This window comes from Hyaloscypha bicolor (assembly GCF_002865645.1).
Source record: "Hyaloscypha bicolor E unplaced genomic scaffold K444scaffold_182, whole genome shotgun sequence".
Taxonomy (NCBI): domain Eukaryota; kingdom Fungi; phylum Ascomycota; class Leotiomycetes; order Helotiales; family Hyaloscyphaceae; genus Hyaloscypha; species Hyaloscypha bicolor.
The window spans coordinates 3,690,502-3,709,853 of NW_020194684.1; the positions used below are offsets into that span (position 1 = coordinate 3,690,502).

At 34.4% G+C, this 19,352-nt stretch overlaps 3 protein-coding genes across 3 annotated transcripts; all 3 read right to left on the reverse strand.

Annotated features, from left to right (window-relative positions):
• Positions 1–11,095: 11,095 nt before the first annotated feature.
• K444DRAFT_669330 (uncharacterized protein) lies at positions 11,096–13,646 on the reverse strand. Its single transcript, XM_024887515.1, has 7 exons — positions 13,388–13,646; positions 13,263–13,334; positions 13,104–13,174; positions 12,683–13,035; positions 12,137–12,552; positions 11,954–12,064; positions 11,096–11,895 (listed from the first exon to the last, which is right to left on the reverse strand). Exons 1-7 carry the CDS (start codon positions 13,514–13,516, stop codon positions 11,281–11,283), a joined length of 1,767 nt encoding a protein of 588 aa, XP_024728472.1. The 5' UTR covers positions 13,517–13,646; the 3' UTR covers positions 11,096–11,280.
• A 1,710-nt stretch (positions 13,647–15,356) lies between these two features.
• Positions 15,357–17,230, reverse strand: K444DRAFT_544572 (kinase-like protein; the record flags this gene model as incomplete). Its single annotated transcript, XM_024876060.1, has 2 exons — positions 15,357–16,340; positions 16,391–17,230. 2 exons carry the CDS (start codon positions 17,228–17,230, stop codon positions 15,357–15,359), a joined length of 1,824 nt encoding a protein of 607 aa, XP_024728473.1.
• Positions 17,231–17,455: 225 nt separating this feature from the next.
• Positions 17,456–18,343, reverse strand: K444DRAFT_480037 (HET-domain-containing protein; the record flags this gene model as incomplete). The annotated part of the gene is made up of 1 exon (XM_024872984.1): positions 17,456–18,343. A coding segment is annotated over one exon (888 nt), but the record flags the coding sequence as incomplete, so codon positions are not given.
• Positions 18,344–19,352: the final 1,009 nt, after the last annotated feature.

Here is a 19,352-nt window from a genome sequence, read left to right on the forward strand (position 1 = left end):
TTTTATATTTCCGAAATTAAGAAATAAGAAAAATAATTACTTAAAAAATTAAAAAGCTAGCTATTTACTTTTTTTTATAATTAATAAAATTATATAAGAGGTAAAATAAAATAATTTAATATTTATAATATAAATATAAATTAGTAATAAACTTTATTTTAATTATTAATTAAATATAGGCTTTTATAAAAGAAAATTAATTATTAATATTTTTTAAATTAATTAAATTTTAATACTTTTTAATATCTTTTATTTTAAGATATATTATATTATTACTCGAATAATTTATTACTAATATTATTAAAAGTATATTATAATAATAAAGTATATTCTAAATTTAATAATATTATTAATCTTTATTAAAATAATAATATAACTTTTTGAAAATTTATTATTATATTATAAAGCTATTATTAAATAAGCTTATATAAATATTATTTAAAAAAAAACCTTATATAGAATTTTAATTAATTTATATGAGGTATTTATTAATAAATAATAAAACTAATTTCTATTTCTTTTATAAGGTTTAGAAAAACCTCTTCTAAATAAGAACTCTTTATAATATATATATATATATATATTTAGTAATTTATAAATCCAAAGCCTATAATATAAATAGTAATATAATATTATATAAGAGAAGTAAATTAAGTAAAGTATAAAAGATAATTAATTACTATATAAGGGAAGCGCTATTTCTAAGATATTGCTTATATCATATTATACTAACATAACCTTTATTATTTATTATCCACGATATAATAATTACCGCCACTGAAGATACTAGTAATATCCTCGTTATAATTAAAAAAACAAAACAAATACTAAGAAAAAGTAGCTAATTAAATAAAAAGAATTACTATAATAAGTTCCGCTATTCTCCCGATTACTCAAGACTAGAGCCTAGCTATTACGGGTATTATATAATTACGCCCCTAAGATTACTAAAGACTAGAGACATAACCAGGTATTATAAATATATTCGTCTAATTACTAAAGACTAGGGATATAAGGTTATAAGTTACTAGTATACTCTAATTACCAAAGACTAGAGGAAGTTTTATATAGTATATATGCAAATTATAAATATAAAGGTATTATAGTAATTTCCTAAAAAGAGGTTTGGGATAACTTAATAAGGTATATATATACTTATTTCTCCTCTCCCGAATTCTCTATAAATAAGCCTTCTTATATTAATATAAAGCCCGGGGAAATATCATATACTTTCTTTATGATTTCATTCTTAAACTTGCCCTTTACTATCTTAATATATCCTGATAGTACTTTAAAACGTTTATGCTTTAGGACAATGACTTTTATATCCTTAACTATCTTAATAGTTTCTTGCTCTATATCTTTAATAGCCTTTTACTCTATATCCTTAATAGCGGTACTATATCGGGCTCATTAACTAGACAATCGCTTCTTAGCTAGGATATTCTTATTATTATTATAGTTATTATTATTACTTTCTTTAGGGATTAAAGGGGAATAGTATGGCTTATTAGGGGTTAATAGGAAATAATATAATATAACTTTAATTATGTTTTAATAATATAGTATAACCTATTAATTTTCCGTAATTATATCTCGCTACTTTACTAAAACCTTATTATCCTGCTTAAGTATAAGTTTATATAAAGTCTAATCGCATATCTTAATAGCAGTCTTATTATTAATACTAAGCTAAATAAATAAGGGTTTATATAGAGAAAGAAGTCCGTCTCTCTTTATAAAAAGAAATATAATACTATTAATAGTAGTATTATAACAAGTCTTTCGGATTTTGCAGATAAGCTCCTTAATATTATTATTATATTCTCTATTCTCTACTATACTAATAAGATTATTCATATTATTAGCTAGTATATTATAGATAGATAGTATATTCTGGCTAACCCGAAATACCTCTTTTATATAAGTGGCGAGTTGCATATTTATATTAAGGATTTATTAAGCCATTTGCTTTGTCTTTTAAAGTAGTTCGTTATTAACCTTGGTCCTAGCCTTTAGGGGTCGGCCTGGTCCCCGCTTCTTGGGGTTCAGTTACTTAATGTTAACGTGACCGCTCTCCTTACATTTGTTTAATCTCGTTACCGGGGTATTATATGTGGGTGCCGGTACCGGATTCATTACGGTGAGAGCATTTATTATAGCGGGAGTGTTTATTATAGCGGGAGCGTTTATTATAGTAGAAGCGTATAAGTATTCGCGGATTCAGTCAAGTTGGGCCTTTATATTAGCGTTTAGCTTATAATACTTGCCGAGGGAAATGTACTTAATGGGGTTACTATAAAGGCTAAAGTACTCTTTAATATCCGCCGACTTGGGTATAAGACCGGACTTTAATTTATTATTAATATAATAGTATAGTACTAATAATAAGAGCTTGGCCGGGATTAGCGAGTTTTATATAATAGCTAGGCTACTATTTATATTTGCGGTTAGGGTATAATTATATTATTATTCGGAATTATATAGGGTTCTAGTTTAATAATAGAAGGAAAGAGTATTAGGATATGCTCGTGAGTTGCAATATATAAGGTAAGTTAGTAAATAGTAAAAATTACTCATATAAATGGCCTTGTTTTCGCAAGGGGTTATAACAGATTACCGAATTGGGCCTAGTTATCTCGTAATAAGAATAGTAATATTATATAGTATTTGCAAGGAAAAGAATATTTAATAATAATATATATCTTACTATTATTATTATTTTCTGGTATAACCATAATAACGAGGGACTGGCTTTATTACTAGTCTAGTCTCGTACTCCTGGACTAGTTCTTTCGCGTTTCCTAATAGCTCGACGGGAAACTACTAGTTATGTTCATTACCCTAACCCAGGTACTTAACGAGATATTCCAGATTCTCCTTGCTACTATAATAAGTATATCTCTTATTAACTATATGTTTTAGCTCCTAGCTTTTCCAGTCTTCATTATCTCTTTTAATGCTTTTTATAGGTTATATACCCTTAACGGGTTCTCTACTAAATAGGTTAGGGCCCTTTAGTACTAGTTATAAGTATACTACCGAGATAACGGGATAAATTTTCTAGCTAATTAGTAATTCCAATTCATATATAAGCTTTCCTACTTAATAGAGGATATAAAACGGTCCTATTCTTTATTCTAATAGTTTCCTATTCGGGTTACTAGAAAGATAGTATCCTTAATAAAGTCTTAAGAATACCTAGTTACTAATATCTATTATAATTAGCTTATATTTCGTATTATAGTACTTCCTAGTTATATTATTTGCGAAGTTAATAGTAATTTTAGTATCCCGTTAATATAGCTTGCAAATAATCTCGGGTAGTTCCTATTAGGTCTCGGCCATAAGTAATATTAGATTTATTACTAGTTTAAAGCCCCTAACGAACTTATTTAAAGATATCTAAATAGCTACTATATATATATTATTTAATCCGGCTTAGAACAGGATTATAAAACTTAACTATTCTAGGAACGGATATATTATAATCTAATATTAAAAGCTAATCTTAATAGTTTAATTCTTTTATTCCGAAATCCTATCTATCTAGGGATATTAAGTAATTAATATAAGTAGTTTTATATCTAGTATTATAAAAGTATGTTTCTAGAAATTAGAGATAAATTTCCTATTATAGTCTAATATTAAGCCCTTAGGAATTCCCTAGTTATAAAGTAATTATATTATTATAAAGATAGTAGCCTATTTCTCTATTCCGTACTTATTATTCCCTAGTATTAATAACGTTTTCTTACTAGCTTTATATAATTATATTATTATATAATTAAAGATATTAAAACCATTAATTTTCTAAAAACTAATAACTAGGATAACGGGAAGTACTAGGATAAAGTTTATTATTATAATATAGTACGGAATCAGGAGTATCCGAATTAGCTATAGTTCTCTATAGGGACATTATCTTAATATTCTATTAAGAAAACAAGCTAGATAATATATAATATAATCTTTAAGGTATTTTATTAATTATAGAATACAGAACTTGTCTAGCTTATATAAGGTTTATTTCATACCGAAATAGAACTTATTATAGGCTAGATATAAGATATCTTTTACTATTTCTTTAGGTATATAAAGTCGGAATTAGTTACTAATAATATAATAAAGAAAGCCTTCTTTTATTTAGAAAAAAATATTAACTTTTAATAGTTTTTCTAATATATTATTCTTTTTTATATCTAGTATCTCTAAGGCTCTTGCGAATTTCGAATTCTCCCAGAGGCTAGTAATAAGCTTTTATTTAAATTCCGGGTTAATTACTATTTCGGTAGTAAATATAATATATTTAAGCTTATTATTATTTGAGATATTAGCCTTCTTAGTAATATTAAGATATAATAGTATATCTGGTATAATATTTAAGTATCCCGAATAATAACGGATATTTAAGTTAAACTAACTAAAATATACCGAAATATAAACTAATCTTATATTAGCTTTTATTATATTAGAAATATTTAAGCTTATTTAATTATAAATTTCTCTTATAGTCCTATAATTAGTAAGAATAATTACTAGGTTCGTACTAGATTAGATTATAAATCGGAGCTTATAATAAGTTTATACTAGATATATAATTTCTAATTCCGTTATATAATATTATTTCTCTATTATACTTAATACCTCATTTATTAAAAAAATTAGCTAAATATATAATACTAATAGCTTCTTAATAATATCTACTAGTACTAATCCGGGTATTAAATAAAAAGCCATAATAGAAAACCCTTATTTCTATAATATATCTAAATTAAATAAAAGGATTTTATTAGGTAAGAAATAAACTAGAAATCTAGGAACTATAAATATATTTTATAGCTTTTCGAATACTATAAGTTCCTGGATTATGAGCTTATATTTCATTCTAATATAATAGCCTTTTTGCTTTTTTCCTATAGTACCGATTTTCCGTCTAGCTTCTAGTAATTAAGTTTTTTGCTTTTATATTAGTTTAATTATATAAGTATAGCTTAGAAAATATACTTATAACTATCCGGTTATTCCAATATACTATTTCAGGGCTTGTAATATAATAGGAAAAGTAAGTTCCTTAAATACTAAAACTCGCTTCTATATTATTACTATTTCAAATATATTTACTAAATAGCCTAATAATTTCACAGACAGGTATCTTATAAAGAACTTTTTTACTAATAGGAATAATTATAATTTAGTAAATAGCTCGAGAATAATATAAAGATATTAGAGGTACTATTTTATTATATCTAAAAAAATAATAATATTATTAATAAAGTTTTTAGTAAAGCTAGTATAGTTATATAGCTACTTATCTATAAATTATTAAATATATTAGATAAAGTTTTAGAAACCTATAAATATAACTTTTAAGTATTTCAAGCCATAATAGCTAATAATTATAAAATAATCTTAATACTTTCTTATAATAAGAAATTAGTAAAAGAATTAGGAGTTATTAATAATAGAAATTACCCTCTTTTCTTATAATACTTTAATTAAATCTAATTATAATAATAATAAGTATATATTCGGGATAGCTAATTTATTTATAATACGGAAGTTAATAATAGAATATTTCTTTATAATAATAAATATTAGTAAAGTAAAGAAAATTAGTCTATAAACCCATTTTATTTAATCTTATTAGTATAATTTGTTAAAAACATTATTAATAATTTTCTTATATTTATAACTTAAGAAAAACTTTTTTAATATAATTTTCTTATTTTACTAGCCTTTAATAAGGGAAATCCTTATATAGTTCTTCTCTAATATATTAATTAGGCCTCTATTAGTCTAATATTCCCGGAATTTAGTAATAATATTATATAAAATATATATTATCTATATATTTCTATTATAAATATATATACTATTCTTATATATAATCTCTAATATATCTTATAGCTTATTAATACTAAACTTGTATTACTTATTTTACTAAGGCTCTTCTAAGTTCGGGTTAGTTTCTTATAGAATTATTAGCTCTGTTTCTTCTTAATTACTCAGGGCTCTAAAAAAGGCTTAGTTCTTAATATTTATTAATTAGCCCAGATTTATATTTACTAAGATTATTATTATAATATCTATATTATTAATTATACTAATAAAGTTAGTATAATTCAGAATTATATCTTTTATATTTATATAGCTTCTTTAGAAGAAATATATTCCGTTTTCGGGAACTAGTATATACTAGACTAGAATTATTACTCTTAATTTCAGGGAAATAATAATTTTTCTAGCTATAAGAATATAATATATTATTTTGGGAATATAATAAAGAACTATAATATTTATAATAAGGTTATTATATATATTTACTATAATTATAGAGTTCTAGTAATTAATAATTAAGGATATCTATTAAAGAAATTTATTACCGAGAAATAGGCCCGGTTCTAGTTAGTCTATAACCTATATTATAATAAAAATCTTGCCTAAATATCTCTAGCTACTTACTATACCGAATATATATATAAGAAAGATTACTTGCTTTATAAATATAACTTTATTTAGGATTTCTTTAAAGAATATAAATTAGGAAATATTATATAAAACTTTTTTATAGCCTTCTAGTTATTTCCGGCTTATAACGGGGCATATATATCCCGTATTAATATAAATTAATTTTATAGGCTTCCCTAGTCCAAATTATATATATATTTTTATATATATATAAGAAATCTTATCTATTTTATATCTGACTTTATAAGAGATTACTTTAATAACCTTTATTATAATAGGCTCTATAGCTTTAGAAGTTATTATAGTTCCGGCTTCTATTTTATTATAAGTATTAGTATAAATATATTTAAATATTTAAGAATAGAATAAGAAAATATTATTATATTTTCTATAAATATAAGACTTAATATTATTAGAGATAGCTAAGTAAAATTTGTCTTATAGAAATTATATATTATTTACCGGGAAGTCTGAGAAAATAAACTTTTCTATAGTAATATATTTATTATTTTCTAATTTCTTTTTATACTTATTTTTATAATCTTCTCGTATATTAATATAATTAGATACTAGATTAGCTTTCTTATTTTAGTAATATTAATAAAACTATTACCTATTATATTCTTACTTAGAATATCCTTTATTAAAGCAAGTCTTATTCTTTTTATCTTTTTTATATATTATAGTAAGGAGATATCTGGGTTTTAGTAATAAGAGAAATCTTATATTCTACTTATAATTAGTACTATTTCTTTATTAAAACTGGTATGGCTATTATTATAGCCGGGATTAGTAAGGGCGAAATCCGGAAGTAATACTCTAATAGTTACTATTTTACGGATATCTGGGATTTATATCTCTAGTATTAAAATATAAGACTAATTAAGTTAAGATATTATAAGAATATCTTATTATAATTATATCTTATTATACTTCCTACTTATTAGCCAAGTTCTTAAGCTATTCTAATACTAGTATTTTCTTATCTAGGGCAGAGATATATAGTTATAGCTCCGGGTCAAGATTATTATATATATAAGAGAGCTATTAATATAGCTTATCTATTTCTATAGCTTTTATATATCTTATAATTATTATTATATATCTGCAAATATTATAATCTTTCTTTATATCTTCTATAGTATATTTTTCGTCTTAGAGCTTTTTTATTACTTTAGGTATAAAGTCTTTAAAGCGGTTTACTAAATGCTTTGCCTATAATATAACTTTTTCTAGTATAAATTAAAAGGCAAGTTTTATTATTTCTTTAATTTTCTCTATATATTATCTCTAAGCTATTCTATATAGGTAAGTATATAAGTTTATATATATAATACTGTTATATTCTTTTTATATATTAAATTAAAAGATATTAATAAAAAGATATATATTTCTTTAGATAATAGCCTTTTCTTAATATTTATAATCTTCTATATTTACGGAATTATTAGGTTTAAAAAAACTAATATCTTCTGAATTCTATCTCAAGGAAATCCCGCTTATATTAATTATATTATATTTATTACCAAAGCTCTGGTTCCTATTATTAAAATTATTATTTTCTCTATTATTTCTATTATTCGCTCTAGCTCTATTACTGCCAAGTGACTGGCATCTCTAGTATCTATTACGTTTATCTAGTACTTATATAATAAATACGGCTATTTTAGTAGCCATTTCTGGGGAAAGAAGGTACTCTTATACTAGGGCTATACTAGCCGTATTACTGCCATTATTATTTATTCTAGGAATCTCTTTAGTCCTATTACTATTCGGTTCCAAAGATTAGCGGCTTAATTAAGGCTCTGTACTAGTTTCGGTATAGTAATTATTATTTTTAATACTTCTTCCGGTTTTAGCTATATCTTTATTCTGCGGCAGGAAGTATTTGTCTATAAAGAGAGCGAATTTCTTAATAGCAGTATTAAATACGGATCTATTAATAGCCAATATACTCAGTGGGGCTAGGTAAGAAAGTTATTATATAGTTACGAGTTCATTAATTAAGGCTAACTAGTTATAGTAACTATTTTATATTATATTCGGGACTATAGCAAGATATTATAGAACCAGGCAATTAATAATATTATTAATAGTTTGTATTCTCTCTATAAATTAATAGCCGGTTACTCGAAACTAATTAAATTAATAAGCGAGGTTAATAAAGTCCTATAGGAAGGTCGAACTCGTTATTAAATACGGCTCGTACTTTTTAGGGTTATTGGATTATAGGCGGAAACACTACTAAAATAAAGAGGTTCCCAGGTTATATCGTAATATATACGAATCCGATAATTACTACTACTTATTATATAAGAGGAATGAATTAAGTAAAGTATAAAAAATAATTAATTACTATATAAGGAAAGTACTACTTCTAAGATATTACTTATGTTATATTATACTAATATAACCTTTATTATTTATTATCTATAATTAGTATATTAAAAAAAATCAAGGCTAGTTAATTATAATTTGATTTAATAGATTTTGACTTGATTTGATTTAATTATAATTATAATTAATTATAATTAACTATAATTATTACGTAATACTAAGAAAACTTGAATTTCTCAAGTAACTTAAATAATTATTAAATAACTAACAGCTATATTAATAAGATATAAACAAAGCTTATAATATATATATAAGAGTATAAAGCTAGTCTAAATCTGGTATAAAAAACTAGTTATCCTCCTTAGAAACCTCTTCTTTATCTTTTTTATTCTTATTTTCTGCTTTTTTTATTCCTCCCTACTTTGAGGGATATTAAGATTAATTAAAGATTATTGAGACATTTTCGAATATATCGAGTAAAAATAAGTAAGTTTATAGTCAAAAGCTTCTTAATTGGAGCTATAGTTATTGAGATATTTATATATAAAATAAGAAGAAAGGAAATAACTTGAGGAAAATCACTTATTTATATATAAAACCTCTAGAATCTAGAAGATTCTTTAATAAGCGTCTAATTAGATATAACCCCCTAATATTAAAGCGCCCATTTATAGAAGGGCCTATTTTTAACTATTTTATTTATAATAATAAGATTTATAAAGTAGCGAGAAATTACGAGAAAATCGAGGAGGTTTTAGCGCTTTCGGCTAGTACCGCTTCGCTTGCCAAGCGGCACGATACCCGATTTAGTAAGGAGCACCTTAAGCAATACCGGATACAGGCTAGCCTAAGCCTTATTTTAGCCTTATTTCGCTTTTCTAATCTCCGAGCGTACGTGCACGGTCACGTGACTAAATAATCAACTATAATTAACTATAGTTAATTATGATTTGATTAAGTAGATTTTGACTTGATTTGATTTGATTCAGAGGCAATAATTAAATCAAGCTAAATCATTTAATACACTATCTATAATATAATATATAATTATAATATTAAAGGGCTATTAATTTCCTTAATTAATACCCGTAATATCCGAGATTTATTATATGCCTTTAAATTATATATATATTATAATTTATATATATTCTAATAATAATTATATATTTTTTAAATTTATACTTAAATAATAAATAAGTTTTAAGTTTTAAATATGATTTTATTTTAATTTGAAAGTTAAAACCTTATTTATTAATATATTTTATTATTTATAAGAAAAGCTTATTTATAATATTATAACTTTTTAATTTCGAAGTAATTATATTATAAATATTATAAATATAATAAGCTATTATTATTTGAAAACGAGATATATATTTATATTAATATTATTTAGATATATATTATAATCTTTAATTAAACTTTATATTTTATTATATAATAATATTTTTTAATTTATATTTAAATAAATTATTACTTTATTTTTAATAAAAAAGTATTAAGAATTAGCGAGTTAAATTCTAGTAATAAGAGCTTTAAAAAAGCTAGTTATTTTAATAATACATAAGTATTTTTATTTTCTTATATATATATTTCGTTTTTATTATTATTAGAAATATTAAATATTAATTATTATATTACTTTTTATTAAAGCTATTAAGTCTAATATTATATAACTAATTCTAATTAGTATATATAAAATTATTTCTAAGTACTAGCTTATATTAGGGGTTATAATTACTAATACTTATAAATACAAAATATTAAAGTTTATATACTTCGAACAGGAATTATGAAGTCGGTTTATTTCATCCCTAGAATGTGGAAAAGCCTCGTAATAACCCTTCGACGCAGTTGCTTCTGACTGCGCGATCTAAATCACCGCCATTACATTGGCCACGGCACTCAGTCCGTGACCTTTGCTGGTGTCGTGCAGCTTGGGAAAGATGGGGCTTGTCCGTCCTACCTCGATGGATGACAGGGGAAGTGGGTATTTCTTGGACGCGATTTAAATGGCAAATATTTGAAACTTAACTAAGCTGCAAAGGCTAGTCCTTATTTGGTGCAGTAACATAGACTCTAATGAGGATAATGGCGATGGGCAGCTCTTGGTGTGTGCCACAGAAACCATATAGATTACGGGCAGTGTAATCTAATTGAAATATTCCAAGCAAATAAATTCTTGAGGCAACTTAGTAGATCAAGAGATTCAAGAAAGATAATGGAATTTTAATACCTGAAAAACACTTATTGAATCAAGAGTTAATACAGAAGATTTAAGTCATGTCTAATTTGATATAAGGCCGATAAACTCCTCTAATAAAAGCCCTGGCGGATGTTCTCCCGAGGAGTAGGTACCGATCTCCTAAACAGACCTTTTGAGAGGTTATTAAAAAGTATCACCTGATACCGAGAGAATAGCCCAAAAACTGGGTTCGGCCCTGACCACAGCCGGTATTGTAATAAATAAAACTAGACAATGCCAGATGGAAGAGAATCCTCGGCGTGAGCTGCATTTTCTCTCCGGAATTCGCTCATACCGTCTGCAGGTCGCACAGTGCTAGATACTCCAAATGTTGAAGCACGGGCTGGCATCGCGTCAACAACTTGGCGGGGGTTTGCGAGGTTGGAAGTGGAAGCCGAAAGTCCAGGCGGGATAATGCGCCGTCGGACTGCTGTCTGATGTCCTGTATGACCACCACCACCGGTGCTCCTTGTAGCGGTCGAGCTAGCTTGTGATCGAATAGTTGTAGAGGAAACCAGCGTTTGGATTGGTTGCGTGATCGTGGTCGTGGTTATAGGTGTTAGTGGGTTTGCTGCCGGAGCTTTGCCAGCATTTCGAGTTCCGCCGCCCGGGCTTTTAGGCCATATTATGTCACGAATGCAGCAAAGAAAAATCCCCAAGGTGACCAAAGTGATAACGACTGCTATGATGAGATAGACCCATAAGTATCCAGAAACCACGGGCAGCTTGGGGGCATTGTTGGAACCTGAATTAGAGGACGAAGTATTATCCTGTTTGATGGGATGGAAGGACAGATCAATCCAGTCGTTAGTCCATCCAAATATAGGCATAGCAAATATGGTCTAGTGTTGCTTGTCAGCAGCCGTCCTTCTGAGGAGACTCGTAAAAGAAAAGTCTTACAGCAATGGCCGTCGCGGGGAGAAAAACCAAAGCTACAAAGGAGATTGCAGCCCCAAATTTTGTGTTTTGCGTGCTTATATTGGCTTCTTGTCTCGCTAGTTCGCTTCTGATCTGAAGCATTATCAACAATCTTTCCAATCGACTAGCTGTGGTTCAAGCTATATTCCATGAGGTAAAACTTACTATATCTGTAGTAAATGATATTCCCTCTACATATATCCTGCATTTTGCGCTCAGACCGTCAAATCTGGACAAGATATCATTAAATCGTTCCGAGAAAAGATTTGTAATTTCAACAAATGTTTCGCGATTTTGTCTAATGGCAATAGGAGTTGGAGTAGCGGTAGTAGCAGCAGGTGTGGTGGCAGCAGGCGTAGCGGCAGCAGGAGGTCTAGCATCAAGATTCTCACCTCCTCTCGAGGTACCATCATTGGTATATTGGGCCAAAAGTGTCGCAATTCCCGGCAAAATAGCTTTGGACAGCTGAAGTTTCGTCGTTTCGGTTTCTTCTTCGACTGTCTTGCTCTCATCTCGAATCGACCGAACTTCTTTTATGAGCTCCCAACTAAATCGATCGTGACCAATACTGACTGCGTCATCTTCGATCTTTTCAAATCAAATTCTCGTAGGCGCGCCTTTGCTTGCCTATTAGATTTTCCAGGCGGTTAAGTTCGAGCTCGGCGCATATCCCTAGCATCAGGAGCGGATGTCCGCTCGCGTCTTGCCAACCTGCAACCAGCCGTTTGACGTTGTTAATCTGGTCGTCAGTGCAACCAACCATGATCGAAAAAGTAAACTGGCATGACTCGAAGTGTGTGGCAGCCACAGCGAATGCCTGATGGCTCTTCGGATTGATCGTGAACGTGTGCATCCAGAGCTTCTCCCTAACTTGTGAGAACTCGCAGGTGCGATATATCGTGATTATGGATGTCAACCGTCTTGTGGCGACCTTTGTAAAGTGTCCGGGTAAGTGAAATGCGTTTGCGACCTTCTCCCAGTGGTCCTTACTCATAGGAAGATCTGTGAATCCAGATGCTATCGTAGACTCGGTGAGTTCCGCGTCCGCAGCTCTTGGGATGAAACTACAGCAAGAATTTTGCGTAAATATACAACGCCGGCAAAGTTTAAAGGATCTAGGAAGGAGGCTTACAGGATACAAAATCCATTTTGTGGAATACTTGCTAATGTTAATGTCGCGTCGTCTGGGACGAATACCTGAGACTAGTACATGACGATGCTTAGACCATAACGTATGTGAAGCAACGATTGCATGACGGAAGCATTTAAAAAGGAGCAGTGGAGGACCTACCGTGAACCAATCGTTCCAATCCTGTACATCCAAAAGCATGATCTCGTTATTAACAATCGTGCCTTGGCCGGCCTATAGTTTCGTAAGCATTTAGACTTGGCAACCATGGCGAGACTCAATCTTACAGCGTTCACCACGCTGTAGCTCTGAACGACCTTGCAACACTGTCCTGCATTTTTAACATCCAACTCGCAATCAAATTCATCAATGCGATTAGGGGCTACGAAGAGGTCGGAATTGGGTACCCAATCCATTCTGATGAGGCAGGGTCCACGGCATTTCAGCCGTACGAAGTACGTCCGGAGAAAACCCAAGCTTAGCGGGTTCTGGGGGTCGGCCCCTTTTGTAACGTTGTCTTCAGTCGAAAGGGTTGGAGGGGCGCTGAAGTGCAGCAAGGCCAGGCTTTCATCATTTCGCCAAACGACGCCGGCCGCTCAGGTAAGGACGCCCTCCGTGCCGAACCGTACAGAAACCGGACGTAGCCCGCTGGAAGTGTCTCCATTAGGAGGGCGGGAAGCAGGGGTCTTCAAGAGCTGAAAAGCAACGACGAATGGGTGCCGCACGATAACCTCGATTGGTCACGGGATAGAGTAGCCAAGCCAATGATCAGGCGGTGGTGACAGGGGCCTGATCACTAACATTCGGGTCTCAGCCAACATCACCTATGACTCCTACCCATGGAGGCTGTGTTAAAACAGCGCAGCCCGAAATCACGTGTGCTGAGGATAACCACGTCACGCATAGATAAAATCGCCTGAGGCGGCCCTCTGATGCCTTTGCTTTTAAACGGCGATTCCTATTCCTGTGGCAAACCCCAACGTCAAAGTTTACCTGGTGTCGCCGCACTCACTTCAGTCAGAGGATTTACCACCCGTTTCACCTTAGAGCAACCAATTTCAGACACCCTTTATTCGCCAAAGCTTCCGAACCCCAACTCAAACCCGCATCGCCACGCATTTTGAGGATGGAAGGATCTTGCGAGCAGCAGGTGATTTTGATGAGATATATCAACCCGAGGAGACTGATGAAGTATCTCAACGAGGAATTGGGGCCAGGCAAATTTACAGTTGATGTAGGTAGACCTGATTTGCTCGTGGGAACGATCGTGGCTCATCTCACGTTCCATAGAACAAGTTCGACCAATACATCATCACGACAAAGGAAGGACTTAGCCCGGTATGTTTGCCGATTAAATATGATCTTGCTAAGCTTACTAAACTGATAGAAACAATTGGAGGAGATCAGAGATCTGGCGCATACATTCCGCAAGCGCGCCAAAGACCTGGCAGCTGCTGAGGCTAGGAACAGAGATGGCGGCCAGGCGCCGAACCTCAACACGATCCATGAAAATCAACCCGCGCCGCCAACGACGACGACGGCATCTGTAGCTGAGCAGGAAGACGTCGCAGAAACAAGTAGAGACTCAGAACCTAAGTTCCAACAGCCGGTCCGAAGGTCCACAGCGTCCAGCCTATCAAGTATTATGAAAAGGTGGAGAGAGAAGTGAGCCTACGTAATCGATGGGAACTCGGAAAGGAATAAAAATTCTCTCTCCGGGAGTAAGAGACGCGAAGTTTATCTTACTGGAAACTAGCCCCTTGCTACTGCACCTTCTCCTCACTTCATTTGAGAGCCGTAAGAATTCCCAACAAAGGATACCTCGTTGCATTGAATGGGTAGGCGTTAGGTTTATATTATGCGAGTAAAACATGAGGGAATGTTACCACGAACGTATCGAGGCATCAATGTAATTTATGAAAACGTTTCTGGGATTCAAGCTCCAATGCATGGAAATGTACCAGTGACTCTATTCCAATCCGGCTCCGAATGTAAAAATATGACAATCTAACCGAGAATGCCGTGTCAAAGGTCCAGTGATGACTACTTGAAATATAGCGGCTCAGGAGCCCTGTCTTCATATCTATCTACTCGTGAGAATTACAGTACCTTGCTCAAAATCGATTATGGCGGCCCAAAGGACTCCATAAGCTAAAAATGTCCTGAGAAACAACCGCGACGACGCACTGTGGCTATTGTTGCTGGCTCCCTTAGCTTGCATTGACTGAGAAAATGCATCGCCCGACGATGTTTCAACTACTTAAAACCTTCCTTGATAGTACCGGGCATCCATTGCGCACGGCGACGGAATACAAGTAGCCTCTCCGCCACATCAGTGCCGGTGATTCGTGATTTTGGCTCCACGTCTAGCATCCGCTCGATGAGAGCCAAGAAGTCTCGGATATACAGGCTGCAATTGTGATTCCTGGACAGGCGCAGACACCAGGCGCTTACTTCAGGCTTAACCCTCGAAATGTGTCCATCCCCTGGGTCATCCAAAGAGCCAATAACCTCAAAGAACGTGTCGGACCTAATTCCAAAAACATCCGCGGTAGCACGAAACTCGGGAAATTCTTCGTTGACAGCATGCGCACCTTCAAGATACCAAGTGATGAATTCTAGGAAGATGCACCCTAGCGCCCATATGTCTGTGGCTCGTGAAACTTTCTCTCTCGTGACAAACTCGGGGGCTGAATAAGTCATTGACCGGGGGATATTAGTGGAGGTCAAATTCGATCGTGAGTCCCTTCGGTGGAAGGCCGCCAGCCCGAAATCCCCAAGAATTAGCTGACCCAAGTTCGCCTCCTTGTCCTTCTGGAGAGGTGGAAACCATAGGATATTTGTCGGTTTTATATCCCCATGCCTTCCAAATACGTGTTGAGGCTCCCCTGGATAATCTTCACTAGAGGTCGAATAGCCCTCGTGGATAGCTGCTACGGCTGTGGCGAGTTGATAACACTGTTCTGAGAGCCACGGAATAATGCTCGGGTCGCCAACATATCTTTTCTCGGCACTCCAAAAAGATCGAAGATCTCCATCTGCCCATGGAAATATCAAGTGATAAGTTGACGGAGAGCCTTCCTGCAAATCGTTTCCAACCTCGTATGTCGCTAGAAGTTGGATGATTTGAGGGGGGTGCGGCCGACGGAAATGAGCCAAAGCCTTCGTTTCCAATTGAAAGCTCGTGTGGTCGACTGCCCGGAGCTGCTTGATGGCAAATAAATGGTTTGGATTGCTGATCTGGGTAGTAATAAGCGGACGCCATTTAGTTCGCGAACATCAAGACTTACTCCATAATCCCCAAAGTCATAATGATCTGGGTGGATTTTTACTCGTCTCACCTCGCTAAATGAACCGTATCTCAATTGCTCTTCTAAGAAATCGGAGTCTATCTCCGATAGACCACTTGTCTGAGACTCGCTGGGTAGGAAAGGCAAGATGTGGTTAGGAGTGAACAAATAGTGCAGCACTTTGTCCCTGCCGCGAATGAAAGGTGCTAGAACGCGCCATTGCGCAAAGAAGAACCTTTCGACGTAGCTTGGCCGGCCAAACACCTCTGAGACAGTTTTCCATTTCTCCCAATGCTCCTTCTCTTCTTCCTTTTGAATGGAACGGGGCAATTTGCCAGAAAGGAGCTGCGGATCTGGCATGGGAAGTAGAGAGTCAACGACCCCAATTCTATAAAGAACCGGTTCAATGAATTTGAGCAGATCTGCGAGCAGCAGAATGACGAAAATTTTCTTGCGGGACTGCAACTCGTCTGAATTTTGGCTTCGAATCAGAGGTGAAGTTAGAAAGACTCGCAGCGTCTGACCAATAATGGCCTCATCTAGGATTTGCTCTATTGTACCTTCTGGGATAAAGGTTCTGCCACTAATGTTCCTTACTTGACGTCTGTAGAGTTCCATTTCGAGGTAGGTGATAGCCTGGCTTGTTGTCGGGCTCTCGAAAACGATCGGATTTCCACTCTCATGTTTCGGTAAGGGAGTCTTGTAAGTCCTTGGACTTAATTCCAGCTGATTTATTTCTGGAACTACCCCCGCGCCTGAGAAACACTCCAAGCCGCGTGCCTGTAGCCGTTCGAAGCTTAGAGGGTTACGCTGGATGAGTGATTCTTCCAACCGATTCATAATATATATGTCTTTTATCTCTGCGTCAATTTTTGGCCCATACTGTGGTAAAGGGAGATTGCAACGGTAGTAGAAATTCGAAGATTTCTTCTGAGGCTCCGAAATGAGGTAGATCATCACGAGATGTTGGGTATCTTTCCCGCAATTTAAGGAAGCTTGAAAGACGTTTGTTCCTTCGGGGATACCCGGAAGTAATGAATCGTCGGGAGTTATTAGCTTCAAAGGAAGAGAAATGTGGAGACCAATGTTCGTCATGGCAGTAGGTCTCCTGATATCCGGAGATACGACCTGGATGTCTCCAAAGCCGTAGAAGTCAGCAGGTGATTTGGCAAGCACGCTCGTCAACATCCCATGATGCTGTATGGTGTCTCGTGTGGCCCAAGCAAGAAGCGATTGATCATCGGTGGTCTGTAATATCTCCAACTGTAAGCGGCTGAACGCTTTCGAGCCTCCTTCCCCGTACAGGAGGGGCATGTTGACCCCAAACAAGCCCATAAGACAATATGCAATATCCTCTCCACGTGTACATTGCCGCAATGACGCCCATGACATTCTAGCAGCCACACTAAACTCAGAGGGTCGGGCAGAACCTAATAGGCAGGACAACGGAATATGGGTCACCTTGGAGATCAAGTGGGCCAGGCCAGTCTTCGTTCCGATGGGCGTCCAATTTGCATCAAAGAAAATAACTTGAGGGGGCGCGATCAACTCTTGAAGAGTCCAGCCCCGAGTAAACCAGCGAGTGCTCTGAATGTGATCATGCAAGCCGCCGCCGTCATTATTAGGAGCGATAACATCGCCGAGGTATGCGTAACACAACGAAGCTTGCGAGTACCAATGGTACATCGAGTTAATGGCTTCGCTCAACTCGGCGCTGCTAGTTTTGTCGATGCAGCATGTGTCGATCCATACCCACTCCAGGCCATCACGGAGAGCCCGTCGGCATGCGGACTGGATCTTGCGGAAGCCAAGTAAATGCGTCGCGCCGCCCCTTTGGAAGTCTTGAAAGCTGACCTCCTCGACGCCCCAGGTGTGGGAGAGAATGGCGTAAGGTGCCTTGTCAAGCCCATAGGACTCTCTGACCTCGAAGGTTTGAACATTTATGAGCCGCATGGTTGAGCTGCCGAGCTCTTGATCGTGAATGAGGATGTCGTGAGGTCAAGGCGAAACGAGCCTGCTTACCGGAATTTTGTAGGCAGCCGGCGAAACTAAGGGCGGTCTGTGAACCGACCAATTACAGCCCGGGGCTACAGCGGCAAGTGAAACTAGTTCCAAAACTCGATTTCAGACAGCCAGCGCATAATTACTCAACAACCACATGTCCAAATTCAAAGGCGAGTACCTCAAAGTGACGTAGCGAAGACTTAGAGCAACTGAACAATGATCCTTATTTGGTGAAGCTAATACTTGCCGATCTGTCTCGACATCACGATAATCGCCGAATTGAGGATGCATGACGCCACCCCGGTCCCGTGTTGGATAGCCAGTGTGACGACCCGTACAAGACATAGGCACCGATAAGTCAGAATGCGACGTTATATCTGGATTTTATAGGAGAATACCCTTTATAGGAGGATCTAAAGGTAAGGAGAGAAGAAGAGAAGACTCAGAAGAGGGGACGAAAGACGACTGGTCAGCTATATGTGACGAGGCACTCAAGACTAACAATATCAAGGCAGTACTCTCATTCTTAGAACAATAGTTACAGAAGCAAGAGGAGGCAAGAATTAAGCTGCCCCTATATCTAACACTGGAAACACTGGTGCGAGAACACGTGACAACCAGCGTTGCAGCCGTCTCCTGGCAGAACCGTCACATCCAACCCCCCTTTGGAAAAGAGCTTGCCCCGAGCGTCAAAGGTACTTGCACCAATCCAGTCTATCTACTCCTTTCATGTTCCTTGAGGTCAATGAAGAACCCAAGCCCTCTAACCATGCATCGTCATTATCGTATGCGTCGTCATCTAAAGCATCTATTGTCACCCGGCCCGTCTTTGGTTTTGTCCCTTGCGCTAGGTAAAATGGGCGTAGAGAGCAATTATTAACCCAGTGATTATGAAAGCCGCATCGTATATACCGACCTTTAGACCTGTATTATTGTCGACGCTTTAGAGAAACCGAGC